The sequence below is a fragment of the Phycodurus eques genome, chromosome 5, assembly GCF_024500275.1.
Source record: "Phycodurus eques isolate BA_2022a chromosome 5, UOR_Pequ_1.1, whole genome shotgun sequence".
Classification (NCBI taxonomy): domain Eukaryota; kingdom Metazoa; phylum Chordata; class Actinopteri; order Syngnathiformes; family Syngnathidae; genus Phycodurus; species Phycodurus eques.
The window spans coordinates 11,381,035-11,398,256 of record NC_084529.1 but is presented as its reverse complement, the minus strand read 5'-3'; the positions used below and the strand labels follow the sequence as shown (position 1 = coordinate 11,398,256).

At 39.0% G+C, this 17,222-nt stretch overlaps 1 protein-coding gene across 1 annotated transcript in view; it reads left to right on the top strand.

Annotated features, from left to right (window-relative positions):
- The window catches only part of edc4 (enhancer of mRNA decapping 4), an 80,663-nt gene that overhangs the window by 48,420 nt on the left and 15,021 nt on the right, over nucleotides 1-17,222 (top strand). Inside the window, 12 exon segments of the mRNA XM_061677481.1 lie at nucleotides 2,024-2,248; nucleotides 5,177-5,313; nucleotides 6,701-6,725; nucleotides 7,229-7,330; nucleotides 7,402-7,545; nucleotides 7,639-7,675; nucleotides 7,911-8,058; nucleotides 8,456-8,541; nucleotides 8,543-8,609; nucleotides 9,018-9,133; nucleotides 9,260-9,425; nucleotides 13,946-14,132. Coding sequence (XP_061533465.1) covers nucleotides 2,024-2,248; nucleotides 5,177-5,313; nucleotides 6,701-6,725; nucleotides 7,229-7,330; nucleotides 7,402-7,545; nucleotides 7,639-7,675; nucleotides 7,911-8,058; nucleotides 8,456-8,541; nucleotides 8,543-8,609; nucleotides 9,018-9,133; nucleotides 9,260-9,425; nucleotides 13,946-14,132 — 1,440 coding nt within the window.

Below are 17,222 nucleotides of genomic sequence, written 5' to 3'. Positions count from 1 at the left end.
GAAATGAATAGTGTAAATGCATATTTTGATCAATACTGGTCGTAAGGCGTTGGTTTAAATGTTGACATGTATGCAGTCCATTATTGCACTCACCACTGTTCCTGATTCATCAGTACAACAACTGGGCCAATTTCCATGTCCAAGATTGTCGCACCCATTAAACCAGTTCCTTCTGCAAAAACATCCCCCAGTCAGTGAGGTTCAGCGATTGATAGAAGACTCAGAAAGTATGTAACTATTGTGCTTTTGGTTGGGTGTCAGTGCATCTGCATGGTAGTATAATTGAATGTTATGCAGTCTCCTCCAAAGGTATTGGAACGGAAAGGTTAATTCCTTTGGTTTTGTTGTATACTGAAGACATTTGGGTTTCAGATCAAAATATGAATTTGCGGCAAAATTTCGGAATTCCAGCTTTTATTTCATGGTATTTTACATCTAGATGTTAAGCAACTCAAGACAGAGCAACGTTTGTTTGAAGCCACCCACTTTTCAAGTATGCAAAAGTATTGGAACAAATATTATTAAATTAACTTAGTGTATAACATTTAATATTTGGTGGCGTAACCCTTACTTGCAATAACTGCATCAAGCCTGCAACCCATTTATTTCACCAGACTGTTGCATTCTTGTTGTTTCTGGGGGTTTCCCCCTTCAGGCTCCTCTTCAGGAGGTAAAGTGCATGCTTGCAAGCTTCTCCCAATTAGTTTGGATACATTTTTCTGTAAATTGCCAGACAAAATGGTGTTGTAGACTTCAGAATTAATTCTGCTGGTACCATCATGAGTTACATCATAAATAAAGACTTTTGAGCCTGTTCCAGAAGCAGCCTTGCAAGCCCAAGCCATGACATTACCTCCAATGTGCTTCACAGATGAGCTTGTGTATTTTGGATCATAAACAGTTCCTTTCTTTCTCTGTACTTTGGCCTTTGGTAGAAGTTAATCTTGGTCTCATCAATCCACAAAACTTTGTTCCAAAACTTTTGTGGCTCATCTCTGTACTTCCTTGCAAAATCCAATCTGGCCTTCCAATTCTTTTTGCTGATGAGTGGTTTGCATCTTGTGCTATGGCCTTTGTTTCTTCTCTTGAAGTCTTCTTTGAAGAGTGTATTGTGATACCTTCACCCCTGCCCTGTGGAGGTTGGCAATGATGTCACTGACTATTGTCTTTGGGTGTTTCTTCACAGCTCTCACAATGTTTCTGTTATCAACTGCTGTTGATACCCTTGGCCGTCCTGTTCGATGTCTGTTGCTCAGTCTACCAGTCGTTTTTCTTTTTCAGGACATTCCAAGTTGTTGTATTGGCGATGCCCAATGTTTGTGCAATAGCCGTGATCGATTTTCCCTCTTCTCTCGGCTTGAAAATGGTTTGCTTATCTCTGGTCTTCGTTTGCTGACCAGCAATGCAGTTTTCTCAGGTGAAACTCAAAGCCAAAAGCACTATCTAATGATTAAGCAATCAATCTAAAAGGCAACACCTGAGCAACTAGAAAGACTCATCAGTCACATGTTCTAATACTTTTGCTGACTTGAAAAGTGGGTGGCTTCAAACAAAAGGTGGGCCCTGTCCTAAGTTGTTGAACACATCTAGATGTAAATACCATGAAATAAAAGCTGTAATTCTGAACTTTTCTCATATTCATCTTTTGATCTGAAACCCAATTTTCTTTCAATATACAAACAAAAACAAAGGAATTGACCTTCTCGTTACAATACTTTTGGAGGGGACTGTATATCATTCATGAAATATTGACAGACTTGACAGATTTTTGGAATAAACTAAAATCAGAAAAGAAATTCTGTAAAATAAAAAGTATCCAGAAGTAAGCAATGTCATATAAATCACAAAGATATGATTCCTTCTGATTTTATTGCAGCCATTAAAATTAAACTCTTCTGCAAAATGACAAAAATTGCATTATCCCACTCTAGGTCTCAGTGGCACAATTGTAAGAGCAAAAAAAGTATTCATATTCTTGTTGCCAGACTTACCTGTTTTTTTTTTTTTTTTTTTTTTTTAACAGCCTGTTGCACCTTGAGCTTGGATGTGTAGATGGGCCTGCTGGAGGGTCTCTAGAGTTAGAACCCAGACTTAACCAAACACCATCTCTCTTGGAGACTGCTTCATCACAGGAAAACCCTGGGTTAGCAGGAGGGTCTACAGAGAAGAGCATTAGTCACACCTCATGGCCAGCTGCTCCCGACATCACCAGGGAAACCAGGAATAGAGACAATAGTCTTGGAGACTGGTAATAACAATGTTCAAGATACAGTATTGTGCAAAAGTCTTTGGTCGTAAGTAGCATTGTTTTTAATAGAATAATTACCATTTTTAAACAACAGTCAATATGAATAGGTTCACACAAATGGAAAACCAATGTCCACAAAACCTTGTAAAGGAATAGTGCATGAAAGAACAGCCAATGACATTGCAGCAACCAATTATATTTGAATCCATTTTGGTGATGGTCTGCACAAGTGCTTATTTATTTATTTATTTATTTATTTATTTTACCCTGTAAGTCAATATGGTACCCTGAAACCTGCAAACTGCAAGAATCATATTGGCATCACTTTATTGTGGTGGAGGGGTTTGTGTGTCCTCATGATCTTAGGAGCTAAGTTGTCTGGGGCTTTATGCCCCTGCAGGTTCCCTCATTGCAAACAGGTCCTCAGTGAGGGACCAGACAAAGCATGGCTCAAAGACCCCTAATGATGAGAAAAATATTTGGACCTCGTTTTCCCTCGCCAGGGACCCCCTCTGAAGCAAGGCCCGGAGGTGGGGCTCGATGGCGAGTGCCTGTTGGCCGGGCCTGCACCAATGGAAAGGGAGCCTGGAAAGGCATCGTGGGTCCCCCTTCCCATGATCTCACCGCCTGTGGGAGGGGCCAAGGGGGTCGCGTGCGTAAAGAGTTGGGTCTCAGCTGAAGGCAGGCTGTAGAGACATGGAACATCACCTCTCTGGTAGACAACAAGCCTGAGCTGGTGTGCGAGGTTGAGAAATTCCGATTGGATGTAGTTGGACTCATCTCGACACACAGTTTGGGCTCCGGTACTAGTCTTCTCAAGAGGGACTGCACTCTCTTCCACTCTTGAGTTGTCAACAATCACCATTTAAAAACAGCATTTTAAGTTCTCTTGGGTTATATTTGTCATTTGTTTGATGATCTTAAACATTAAAGAGGGGAAACTGCAAAAATATAAGAATTTGAGAAGGTGGCCGATACTTTCTCACGGCACTGTATCAGTAATTTAGTTTTGCCGAGTCAAAACAAAATTACAGCTGTCTGGAATGCTATTTCTCCTAGAACAAATTTTTGCCATTCATGTGTATGGGATTTGTCATTTCAGATATCCACAATTCATTTCTGGATATCCGCTTGTGCATTAATGATATCTGGAATTAGATTGTAGATATCTGTAACTCCAGTTTGAGATACTGTATCTACTATTTTATTTTGACTAGTCATAATTCCAGTTTCAGTTTCCTTAATTTAGGATATCTGAAAAGGAACATGTAGATATCTTGAATTGAGCTGAATTCGAGATATCTTGAGCTGAAATTGTAGATATCTCATGATGGTTTAGCAACTGGGGTTGAAGATAGTCCCCTCCAAAAGTATTACAACGGCAGGGTCAATTCCTTTGTATTTGTTGTATACTGAAGACATTTGGGTTTCAAATCAAAAGATGAACATGAGACAAAAGTTCAGAATTCCAGCTTTTATTTCATGGTATCATGTGGTAAACAGCTCAGTACAGATCACCTTTTGTTTGAAGCCTCCCACTTTTAAAGTGAGCAAAAGTATGGGAACAGACATTAAATTAACTTGGTGAATAACATTTAATATTTGGTGGCATAACTGTGACTTGCAATAACTGCATCAAACCTGTGACCCATTGACTTCACCAGACTGTTGCATTCTTCACTTGAAATTCTTTACCAGACCTTCACTGCAGCCTCTTTCAGTTCTGTTTGTTTTGGGGGGTTTCTCCCTTCAGTCTCCTCTTTAGGAGGTAAAATGCATGCTCTATTGGGTTAAGGTCCAGTGATTGACTTGGCCAGTCTGACCTTTCACTTTTTTGTTGTGTTGGCAATGTGTTTTGGGTCATTGTCTTGTTGCATGATGAAGCTTCTCCCAGTTAGTTTGGATCCATGTTTCTATAAATTGCCAGACAAAATGGTTTTGTCGACTTCAGAAGTCATTCTGCTGCTACCATCATGAGTTATATCATCAATAAAGACTAGTGAGCCTGTTCTAGAAACAGTCATGCAAGCCCAAGCCATGATATTACCTCAACCATGTTTCACAGATGAGCTTCGATGTTTGTTGCTCATCCTACCAGTACTTATTCTTTTCCAGGACATTCCAAATTGTTGTATTGGCGATGCCCAATGCTTGTGCAATAGCTCGAATCGATTTTCCCTTTTCTTTCAGCTTCAAAATGGGTTTCCTTTCTCCCATAGACAGGTCTCTGGTCTTCATGTTTGCTTAACAGCAAATGCAGTTTTCACAGGTGAAAGCCCAATCTGTTTAAGCAATCAGTCTAAAGGCCAACACCTGAGCAACGAGAAACACCTATCAGTCACATGTTCCAATACCTTTGCTCACTTGAAAAGTGAGTGGCTTCAAACAAGTGCTGTCCTGAGTTGTTTAACACATGTAGATGTAAATACCATGAAATAAAAGCTGGAATTGAAAACCCAAATGTCTTCAGTATACAGCAAAAACAAAGGAATTGACCTTGTCGTTCCAATTCTTTGGGAGGGGACTGTATCGACAATTCCCTTGCAGATATCCGAAATTCACATAGCGGATATCCGGAATTGAATTGTAGATATCTGTAATGACGAACCCCATATACATACATGAATGGCAAAAGTGACATCATTTGTCCCTAGGAAATGACGTTGCGGACTAAAAAATGTTAATTGTGGATAGGAAGTATCAAAGTTTCTGATGTCGCTAATGTTGTTTTTGACTAGGCAAAATAGAATTACAGATATCTTCCCCGCATATCCAGTCTAGCTATTAAATGTTAAGAAGGCTTGCCGTGAAACTCTCAATTTACTGATAGATCTATTTTCCTACCCACACCTCTGATCACGAGCTGTGGGTTGTGACTGAAAGAACAAGATTGTGGATACAAGTGGCCGAAATGAGTTTGCTCTGCAGGGTGTCTGGGCTCTTTCTTGGAGATAGGGTGAGAAGCTCTGCCATCCTGGAGGGTTTGAGTCGGACCGCTGCGCCTTCGCATAGAGAGAAGCCAGATGAGGTGGCTCGGGCTTCTGGTTCGGATGCCTCTCTGATAGGTAGGGTTGGGCATCGTTTGAATTTGAGCGATTTCGGTTCCGATTCTGGTTCCTTATTTCGATTCCGGTTCCAAAGTATTCTTGATTCCGATTCTTTTTGGGGGCTGGTCAAAGAAGTTTGCATGGTTTAAATAAAGGGTGTCCAAATTATGAACATCCATTTTCTTAGCAGCCCGCAGCATAGACTAAAATGAACATTTGACTCGGGGTTCTTTATAACCAGTGTCAATATGAAACCTATGAACTAAAAGGCAATGTGTGTGGAAATAACCCAATTGACTTAATATCCATTAAGTAATGTTTCAGCTAAAAGTTAAACATAGCATTGTTAAAATAGTTATTTGGGACTGTTTCATCACGTCAAATGGTTTATATGTGCAAGTTTTAACTTGACTTCGTGTTTTAGGCTTGGAGCCTTTTATTTTGAAGGGTACGCATCGGAACTCAGCATTTTGACACGAAAACTAACTTCACACGGGGCTGGTGATATAATTTTTTGTTTTTTTTAATGGATGGAACCAAATCCTATAAAACACTGATCCCTTTCCATATTTTCACCGATGAGGCACAATGTTAGTGTTTGTGATACTGTGAGACGTTTGTGAATTTTGTCCCAATTCATTGTGATGTAAAGTTGCTACGGTGAAGTTTTAGCTCAATGTTAAGCTTTTTTGTTTTCCCCTGTCATCGGCGCTTACGTTGGTTTGAAGACTAAAATAAATGCTAAAAACCATCAGTGCAAAAGTGCAACCAACCGTTTACCTTGTTAGCTGTCTCAATATTGGTATAGAGGTATTTTATTGTTTCACTCACCCAGTTGACTGAGACTTGACTTCACTGAAGCTCCGCGCGGTGTAGGCTGAGGCTCGGAGCGCGTCACACGCTACACATCGTGAAAGCCTCCTTTGCACAATATAATCTTATTATCTTAAGTTTTGCACAAAGTTAAGACCCACTTTTGTTCGTTTTTGTTTGTACAAGCACATCTTTGTGCGGGTTCTTCGTCGTTGGTTTTCGCCACTTCTTCGGGATGAGTGGACTGTAGGCATCCAAACTGGGAACCAAAATGTTTTAATTTTAACGAATACGGGAGAACCGTAGCGTTAGTCCCGATTCCAATCGGTTCTTGATTCTCGATGCCCAACCATACTCCCTGGTGAGGTGTTCTGAGCATGTCTTACCAGGAGGAGGCCCCGGGGACAACCCAGGACAGGCTGGAGAAACTGTCTCCCGGCTGGCTTGGGAATGTCTCTGGAGCACCCAGGAAGACCTAGACGAAGATAATGGTATAGGTCTCGCTCTCGCTCTTTCTGTCTTTCTGTCGCTCTCACTCTCCATCTATTTGTCTCTCTCTTTTTCTGTTCTCCAACCCAACCGTTCGAGGCAGACGGCCACCCCACATTGAGTCTCAGGTCTGCTTGAGTATTCTTGAATCAACTTCTGTTGTGATTGGGTGGTATATGAATAGTAGTGCTTGAACTTGGTGTGTATATCCCCACTTACTATTTGTGAGGACGTGCACAAATGAGTAGTGGATCAGGTTTGATTTGTGACTCCATGTACTATTCAGAAATAGAGAGGTGTCATGTCATAGTCCAGTCAATAAATAATCCAAATGCTTATTTGAAAACCTATACAAATCTATAAACTTTCCTAGTATTTAGTTTGGCATGTATATATTGCAAAAACCAAGAATCTTTTTACTGTAGAGAAATTAATATTCGCCACCAGAAAACGTACTTCAGCTTTTCACCGCAATATGGCAATGCTAATCCTCTACCGGCTGTATCTAAAAAGCGTATCTGTGTGGCACAATGTGTGTATTTGCATTTAGTTTTGCATGGAACAAAAAAAAAAGTGAATATGTAACTGACTGGTGTGGATTTTCATGACCCATACGCCCTATGTGTCACAGCTCAAGGGATGAGTCAAACGACAGACTCCTGGGTTCACCCTATGCATGTCGAACCTATCACATTTCACAGAATGACAGTCAGGACCCTGGTGCTGAGCAGAGGTAACACATATGCACTTGTTTATTCAGATACACAAGGAAAAGTTTATTTTCTTCTGACTGTTTTAATTTAGTGACCCTGAGGATGAGGTGGCTGGTTCAACATCATCATCTGCAAATTGTGGCACTCGCCCCACTCACAGGCTACCAGTTAAAGACTGGAAGACCTCACCCAGATGCTCGCCAAAGCTTAAGAGAAAGACCAAGAAAGATGGGAGGTATGTTGTTGTTTCATGTCAATGTAGAACTTTTGAAATTGTTACCGAATTAGCAAACTTCAATCACCTGTGTTCCTCCATTTTTCTCATTAGTGAATCCCCTCAGTTGAGACAATTGGACTCTGGTCAGGTAAAGTATTCAAAAAAGTAAAAGTGTGCATGAACAGTCATAGACTTCTATTGTTCCTGTCTCGTGACAAACCTGTCAGTGTTTCTAATAGTGTACTCAATTTGTGAGGTTAACGAAGCCAGGAAAAGCCATTCCTAAACCATGGCATTCTTTTCCAGGTTATTTATAGCAATTTAGATTTTTTTTTTAATAGTAATTTTGTCCATCTCATTCATTTTGTTCATGCCCTTTGCAGATGAATACAGATCTGCAGCAAGAGTTGTTGATGTTTCTCAGAGGCCAACAGAGAGAGTTAACTGAGCTACGTGGACAAATTGAAGCCATGCAGAGCTCCATAATGGCCCAAGTAGAGCGTGCACTGACCATTCATCAGGAGCAAGAACGTATCCTTCAGCTCTAGTGAGAGACTGGATCCTTTCCCAGTTTACTTTGTCTAGTAATATTTGTGTAATCACTCATCTCACAAAATCACTGGATTTACACAAAGTAACGCAATATGCACCGTTTGCACTGTAGGAAAATGACGGACTACACGTGACCATAGGCGAAAATGTAAACCAGCAGGGATTTGAATCTGGAACATGGCATGCTGTGAGGCATTAGTTGATTATATTTTGTGTGAAGTATGATAAGTTGTCTCTCTGTAAAATTTCCTCTTAATGATCTGTATTTCGAACCTACCTCTACCAAACAAGCTGAAATTATTGTACCTAACTAGTCTTAATTATGGCACATCTACAACACTATCTTCTTGTGAACTTTAACTTTCTGTGACCTCAGATTGCAGACTAGAGCAGGTTCTGGCAGAGACTCGAAATCAGCAGCACCATCAGGAAGAACTCAGCCAGCAGCTGAGCCACACACTCTTGCAATTCCCTGACAAACAGGATGGACAAAGTAATTCGAGAGGAGATGAAGAAAACTGTTCCGCCAAGTAAGGCGAAAGTCAAACAATTGATGGGCACAAATGCATAAAAAAACAAAACGAAACTGTGTTTAATATAGAAATTTACCCTTGACAAATGATCTTGTGTGTAGATATGACAGCTCTTCTAAGGAGATGGTTGGGATGTAACAATTTTATTTAGCTGTAAAAGGTAGTTTTCGTATATATATTTTTCATTTGCATCTCAAGTATTTTCTTCTTCTCGCACCTCCAATTATCGGTTGTTATTATTCGTTATCCCCCCCACCCCCTAAATTTAATACCCCAAATCCAAACGTATATCTTAGCTTCAATACATGGATAACTACTATTCAAGGTGTGCTTTGTAGGGAAACCTTAGCACTAAGGTGTACTTGAGCTTTGATCAGGCCAATATGTTGTTGTTTTCCTTTTTAGCTATTTCGAAGTGTCTGGAGCCAGTGACATCTCAGCTGAGCAACACTATATCTTCTAAGATGACCTCTGTAGAGGTCACCCTAAAGGACAATGTCAGCAAGGTTGTCAAATCCAAGGTTGGTGTCTAGCATTCACCACCACTCCTTATGACTTTTTTCGAATCTGCATGGTCTAGGACCTGTATTTCCATGTAAATTCTCCATTTAGATATTTGCTTACGTTAGCTGTTTCCTTATTGTTAGAACACAACAGACGCAATTGGCCGAGCCGCAGCAGAGGCAATGCAAGGTCCTATCCAGGCTGCCTATAAAGATGCCTTCCAGAGCATTGTGCTGCCTGTTTTTGAGAGAGGCTGCCAGTCCATGTTTCAGCAAATTAATGACAGTTTCAAGCAAGGAACACAAGAATGTAAGTCCATTGTGATTGTCTGGAAACTTTGATGTACAATGAGCCATGTGACGATTTCATTTAACAGCATAGGTTGAGCTCATTTTAAATGAAGGAATAATGCCTTGGAATGGCATTCATTTTGAAACTGCTTGTGTGGTTTGGAGACGATTTTGTGTCCTGTTTGACATTAAAATTTGTGACCGGTATGCAAGGTTCCTATGCAAGTATGGAAAAATGTGAAACTTGATTTCATAAATTTCTGGAAAAGTATGGAAAAGGGAAACTATTGTATGTATGTTTCCAAGAATGTTACAAAAGCTATATTTTCTAAAACAAAAAATCATGAATATAAAGAAAAAAAGTATAGATCAGTTTTTTTCTTTTTAGGCGCTTGTGTGAGAGTACACAGTATTATAACATGGATCGGTGAATACTCGATTCTGATTGGCTCACACCCTTCTAATGTTTCAAGTAGTTCCTGTCAAAAAATCATTGCATTGTTCCAAATTAATCCGCAGGACCCCAAGCCATTAAATTATACAAGCAAACATAGCAACCTGACATGGTCAGATTTTCTGATAAATAAACATAAAGTACTCTGAGGACGGAGTTTCATTTAATCATTTAGTTTATTTGGTGATTACAACGCCTTTGATGACTGGGATGCTGCTGAGGAATTGAAGGAAAAAAGGAGAGACAAAAGCGGCACAAAGAGTTAACTCCGGAAGATTTAAATCAACTCGCAGATGGGAAGGATGAAATGAATGTGAAGAAAACGACGAAATAGGCGGTTAAAAGGCTGAGACACTTCCTGGCACAAAAACACAAAAAAGTACGACCGGAACACTTCACCGTTGATGTTTTGAATGATACCCTGCAACTATTTCATGCCGCCGTCCAGTCAACAAAGACCGAAACAGAGTATAGCATTGCCAGCCTGAGAGCTTGCGTCAACCATCACATAAATATACCGCATATATGTATAACAATAAAAACAGATTTTAACGTCATACCTGTGGTCGTCATTTAACAATGTCAAACAAGAAATTTGCTCGATTACTGAATCGCGTTTACATTGCCCTCGATAGATATGGGATTGGAATGACTCTTCATAGTCAAGCCGTCAGGCGTTGCAAGGGAAAATAAATTGTTTTAGTAAAATTTTCTATCTTGACTACAACATGTATGAAATTACGAATTGATAGTTTCATTAATTATTTTTGATGGCAAGTGACCATGGTATAAGCGGGTTAATGTCCTTCGAGTTGTATAATTATCAGGGCTTAATGGAATATTTGGCTACGTAATGACATATAAAGAATCAGAGTGATCCACATCTATTTACTGAAATGTCACAATTTGAATTTGAAAGTTGGTATATTAGGGTCTGCAAAAAGTATGGAATGGAACCCTGTGTAGTGACTCTGACCCAGTTGCCAGAATCTCCCCCCCACCTTGATAAACTGCATTCTTCCAAGCGGCCCTACTGTGAGACCGCCACAAAACGACGCCTAGCGGACCCTAAACTAATTAACATTTACCCTAGAAATCTGAACTTCCAAGCATCGAAGGCCCCCAAATGTTGTCACCGGACCATCTGTCTTTGAATAGGAACTATTGCTGGGACAAGGCGACACCTGCCGGCGTTAAACGGAACTCCAAAGCCGAACCGTGACCTCACATTTGATGTTTTAAACAAAGGAAAATTTGTGTTTTGATATATTACGAACTCTGCCGAATTATTCCAAATGTATGCCTTGATGTCTGTGTCAGTGTGCCAACTTTACAAACATAGGTGCGAGATTTTGAGAACTGTGTGCCTTGATTTGACTCCAAGCAGCATGAAATATGAATGGAACCATAAGCAGTTGATTTCCCAAGACTAAAGTTTGAACAGTCACTCTATAGGCTATAGGCTTGACCTGTGAGGAAAGAGTGCAAAGTTGAGAGTATTTTATATGAATATATGTTTTTAAACCCATTTTATGGGTCAAAATTGGAGACTAGATTCAGGCTGATGGGTGTGGTCTTGTCTGGTCCTGGGTCGTCTTCGACACGCCCCTGGGGTAATTAACTCTTGACTCCCGGCTTCTTGTCGATCTCTGGCTGTTTGTTTTCCTCTTGGTGTCCTGGCTGGCTAACCTTGCCAGCCACGGGCTGGCCTCGGCCACGCCTCCCCCCTCTCCTTTCTTTGTTGGGCACGCGGCTCGGTAACCGCGGGCCTTGGGGATGGAGACTCTGCTTCTCAGCCTATCCGTGGGCCACCGCTAGGCGATCAGAGCAGCTGCTACTAAAGTACCAGTTACGCTTCTAGCCAAGCGTGATCACTCTGAAATTGCTAGCGAGCCCCTCAAATGGCAGGAAGAGAGACGGTCATATTCTCCCAAAGAGCTGTGACGAACAACATTTTTTCTTCTTCTGCCTCTTTTGTTTTTGTTTCATTTTTGTGCATCTTTTTCTTTAACCAAACCTACCTCCTCCCCTTTTGAGACGTGCCCAGAGAGACCACTCCCAGAGACCAGCTGATCTACGTTCGTGAGTAGACACTGCAAGTTTGCGAGACTGTACAATATTAGTGCCTAATAATTTCGGTGAAATTACTAGCTTCACACAAAATCCTAACTTTGTCCTCTCTCTCTCCCGTCCGGAATGGACGCGTTAAACCCTCACGTTTTCAACTTTAGTCCAACACACAGTTATATTTCCGTTTTTGTCTGCCTAGTTTCTTCTCTTTATCATTATTAGTGTTATTTTCTTTCTTTAGTTAGACCCCTTTGTGTGTTTCCCGCTAGATCCCTTGTAGATGTCAAATATTCTATAAAAATCCACTCTTTGCTGTGTTTTGTGTGGGTTGAGTTTAACAATGAACCTCAGTTGTCTAGGACTCGTATTTTATAAAATGTAGCAACCTTCAGATTACGAGACTGATAAAAAGGTTTCTCGTCACTTTCCCTAAATTTTATACATGTAAAGGGGGCCCACGTCACTTTTTATGAGACAAATTAGTTTGATTTTAACGATAAAGTGTAAATCGGACTAACCTGGAAGTGAATGCAGGCGTTTACCTTCCTTCGTATCTTTTCCCAAATTAATTACATTTTCATTTCAACCCATATACGCTACACTTGTATCTATCAAAAGTAATCATTACTTGGAAAAAGCGCAGGGACAGGTTTTTCAATGAATTAACTGCAGTGTTGAAATGGTGTCCAGTAGTTCTGTGGTTGTGATTATCAGTAAACATCAATTATAATACTAAGAAATCACCGCAGAAGCTTAAAAACTCCGCTCTGACACAGTAAAACTGTTCCGGCATAAAAGGATACATATCCTCCATTCTGCTTGACCTAACAGCGAGCAGGACAGAAAAATTCTTCTGTGGTTGTGCTTTTTCACACCAGCAACTTGTTTAAAACTTCATTAAAGTTGCTCTACTGTGTACAGAGGAAGAAGTGCGGTTTGTTGGCCATAAATGGAGAGTTACAAAATTTAATGGATAACCCTTAACAAAATTGACAGTTTACAATCTAGCATGTAAACTTAACTATAACTTTAAGTTCAGCTGTAACATCAGTTGCTCAGTACTCTGTTTGAGCCAAGGACTGTTTTGTCCTGCATGGATTTTATTTATTTATTTATTGGGTGGTTACTTTCTTTCCTGTTCAATCAAGAGACCTCTTTATTTGTGCCCTGAGGTGAAATGCAGTTTTACACATTATATTGACCATTTTATTGAGCATTTTGGTGTTTGATGTGTAAAGGGACTTGGGCAGTGCTCGGAAACTCTTTGATGCCTGTGGCTGTAGCACCTGATCCCGACTTTGGTCGCAACTTAAAGGCCCCAGTCAATCCCTGACACAGTGACCATTGTTGCAGTTTATTTATTTTTTTCTAAACCACAACACTGCTTCAGTGGTCAAACACTTATTCTTGGGGCTGAGCATAGGATTTCTACTTGCCTCAACAGTGGTATGTGTCCATCAAAAGCGGTTGGAATTTTAAAGAATTGTCTAAGGACAACTCTAGTGAAAGTATGATTGAGAACTTCCCTTTGTTCTTTACATACATTTAAAAAACATCTTACTCCTGTAAACTCTGCCAGATCTAAAATAAATAAATAATACTTTTAAAATGTATTCCATCCATGAGAATCAGGTTTTCAACCACTGAAAGCATGGAACAAGTAAGGGTAGTGTAAAGAAATGCCAGAGCATAAAGGTTAGAGAAAAAACTTATTTAGGTTTCCAGAGATGTGGGTTTTTATTTTTTATTTTCTTTGGTCAGGTATGAATTCATGTTGCGTGGTGTATAAGATTGTCTCCATGTTTTGCTTCTGCTGTGCCTAAAGGCATCAATGTATGAGACTTTGTGGCGATAGATAAAATTTTATTACAAAGATAAATCCGGAATTTTCTCCATCTACTTGGCATTACCACTATCTCATACTTGTATTAGTTATCTTATGTTATTTAGGCATTGTATGTTTTTGCATTTGCTTGTGTGAGGATGAGATTGGAGTTGTTGATCTTTCTCTGTAGACATACAGCAGCTCGAGGCCCATGCCAAAAGCAGGAAACAGAGAGAGCAGGAAACCCGAGACCCCATGATTGACCAACTGCAACAAATGATGGACGGCTTCCAAAGCTCCACTGATCAGCTGGCCAATAGCATGACATCTAACATCCGGGCTGAGATCCAACATCAGATTCAGATGATGGTGGGAAAGTAAGTGTCCAAGTAATCCATCATCAGTCACGGCGTGAGCCTCTTTGTTTCTCAAGCTGAGGTACTATAACCTGAAAAGTGCTAAATATCCCCATCTTTGCACTGCAACCTTGATTTAATAACTTAATTGGTCCTTGAACGGGGTTTGTAAATTTAAAAGTTTGTATATTGAACATAATTTCCTCACAATAATGTGAACATGAATTTGTTCCAGCCTCTACAAAAGTCCTTGTTTTATTAAATTTGTAAAGTTTGAACGCAGAGCTATACAGTTCTTGATATCAAACATGACAAGGGGTGATCGATCAAAAATCTCTTTATTAACCAAGTTAACAACAACAAGCGGAACTGTCCTCCTCATTCAAATGCGGCCCCCCTGCTGAAATGCACCCAAACAGTGTCAGGGCTGAATGACTTCAGGGAAAAAAAAATCACATTTTTCTGGGAGCTATTGCAATTTGAATTCGATGCACAATTTTCTTCAAATCAGGCTCCAGTGCAATATTCACCATGTACAGTAAAATTTACAAAAATGACAGAAAATTACATCATACCATCAAAACATTAAAAACGATTACAGGGATCTACACTAACTTATGCATTCATAAAACCTTTGTGATCAAGTTTTTCAGTTGGTCGCACCAACACATATTTTGTCGCACCCTTTTTTTGAGGTGGTACAGCATGACCATGTCATACCATAGTTTCGTATGAAGTAAACATTGACTGTGACTCGAGATATGATGTTTGCTAAATATTTAACTGTGAAAAAAGACGTTTGTCTGCAACAAGCAGTGGTCAGACAAAACAGGTCAATTAATTTAAAAAACAAAGGCTTGACTTTTATTTAATCGTTTGTTTGACTCAGGGGGGCCAGCAGCCAACTCTTACAGTGAGAGGTCCTAACCCTCTTCCCCTGGGAAAACCACTTATTTTTTTAGCATTACCACTACCATATGATTAACATAGTCATTCCCCTCTGAAAGTATTGGACTGGCAAGGTCAATTCCTTTGATTTTGTTGTACAGACCCTTTTCAAAAAATGTGAATATCATGGAAAAGTTTATTTCCATAATTCCATTCAAAAAGTTAAACGTTCATAGATTATAGATTCAGGGCCCCCAATTTAAACAATTTCAAGTATTTATTTGTTTATTTTTACATAATTTGGGCTTCCAGGTCTTAAAACCCACGAAATCAGGAATTCTAAAAATTTGAATGTTGTGAACAAATCAGCCCAAATTTTGCAGGCCATAAATGTTTTAAACTGAGTCTCACACACTAATCATCTACTAAACTCAAAGCACCTGCACACATTTCCCCAGGTGTCATTAACTTTACTAAGGATGTCCCAAGCCAACTTTTTCACTTCCGATCCGATACCAATATTGCAGCCTTGAATTTTGTCAGATACGATATCGGTCCGATCCATTATCAGCAATAATCATACATACTTATTTTGTTGTATGGAATGTTAGAAAAGGCTTGGTGAAGTGATATAACCATAATCAGCAACAGTTGGTATGAGAAAAACTGACCCATTTATTATTAACCAATGGGTTACATAAAGTAAATTTAAAAATAAGAATTTACTATAATTGAATTAAAAAAATTATATTGGGAAATTCTGAAAATAACTTCAATAAAACCAATTGCAAATATATATATAAATTGCAACATAACCGCTGCTTGACTTAAACAAAAGCATATTCTACATTTGAACAGGTTAAAAAAATAAATTAGAAAACCATGAAAAATAAATATAAATACATACAAATTATACTTTGGAAGTGCAAAATAAGAAAGTTCAATTCAGGTTATTATATTTTTGTTTACTGTCTGGATTTGGGATCATCATTTGCTTTCTCCTCGTGCGGCAATACAGTTTTGAACCTCTTGCTGCAACTGGGGTTTAGTTTTATTGACAATTGCTGTTCCTGCTGTGTACGTCTTGACCTCTGAGGGGCAGTGTGGTACACCCAATCAGATACACACTTGCTGTAAAAAAGAAAGTCGAAGTCACAATCGAATATTATTATAACTCATTTTTCACAGTTTGAAGATTATATGACAGAGATTATTTTTATATTGCCTGTTTGTGTGTTTTTATACAATATTCATTGTTTTGAGATATGTGCCGTGAGTTCGATGCTAATTTTCTTTAGCTTGTCAATGTTTTTTTTTTCATTCATTGTGTCTTAGCTTTGAGCTAGCGATTTTTCTTAACAAAAACGAAGAACAAAACGAAGGCTGTGACGTATTTTAATATTCAATAGGTGTAATTCTTAAGTGATTTTTGTTTTACAGTAAAGTTCAACTTCAACGACTTTAAGCAAGCAACATTCCCTTTTACTCCTTGCTACTATTTTAGCACCTTAGCAACCTGTTGTTGTGAATCATGTGGGCTCTGTTTGCCGTCCGAGCGCTGCTGGATAAGCGGAGCATGGAATGGACTGCTTGTATAAGAGTGGTAAAATCTGAGATTTTAGATCCAGTCCAATTTGATACTTGTTTTTTTTTTTGCTGACATCAGACCGATTTCAGATCTCAAAGATCAGATCGGGACACACTTAGTATTTACTCAGAAAACAAACCAATTTATTTATTTTTATATAAAATCATTGGCCCAAACAGAACATGGATACATTATTACTACTGAAATTCTTGCAATTTATTTTAATGATAATTTGTTTTCCTATACAATTTTCTTTAAAGGAGTCTGGGCTTTGTAACTTTGCACCTATCTTTATATGTCTATGTTACAAACATGGTTCGGAGGGTTACTTTGAAGATATCAATCAATTATTAATTAATTAATTATCATATTGCAGCAGGTCGCTTTTAACTTAAAGCTTGTATTTGTCTAATAATGCGAGGACACAAAAGACTGTCAGAAAGTCCTTTTTGAAGTTTTTTAAATTGGTTCAATAAAGCAATAACTACCACATTAATTTGAGCGCTTGATGTCATACATATTTAAATATGTAATTGTAATGCTGTATGTAAAAATATTTATTTTGGACCAAAAATGTTCAAACTTTTGTACTAATGTACATTAATTGTAAATTGTGACATACAAATGATAACCCT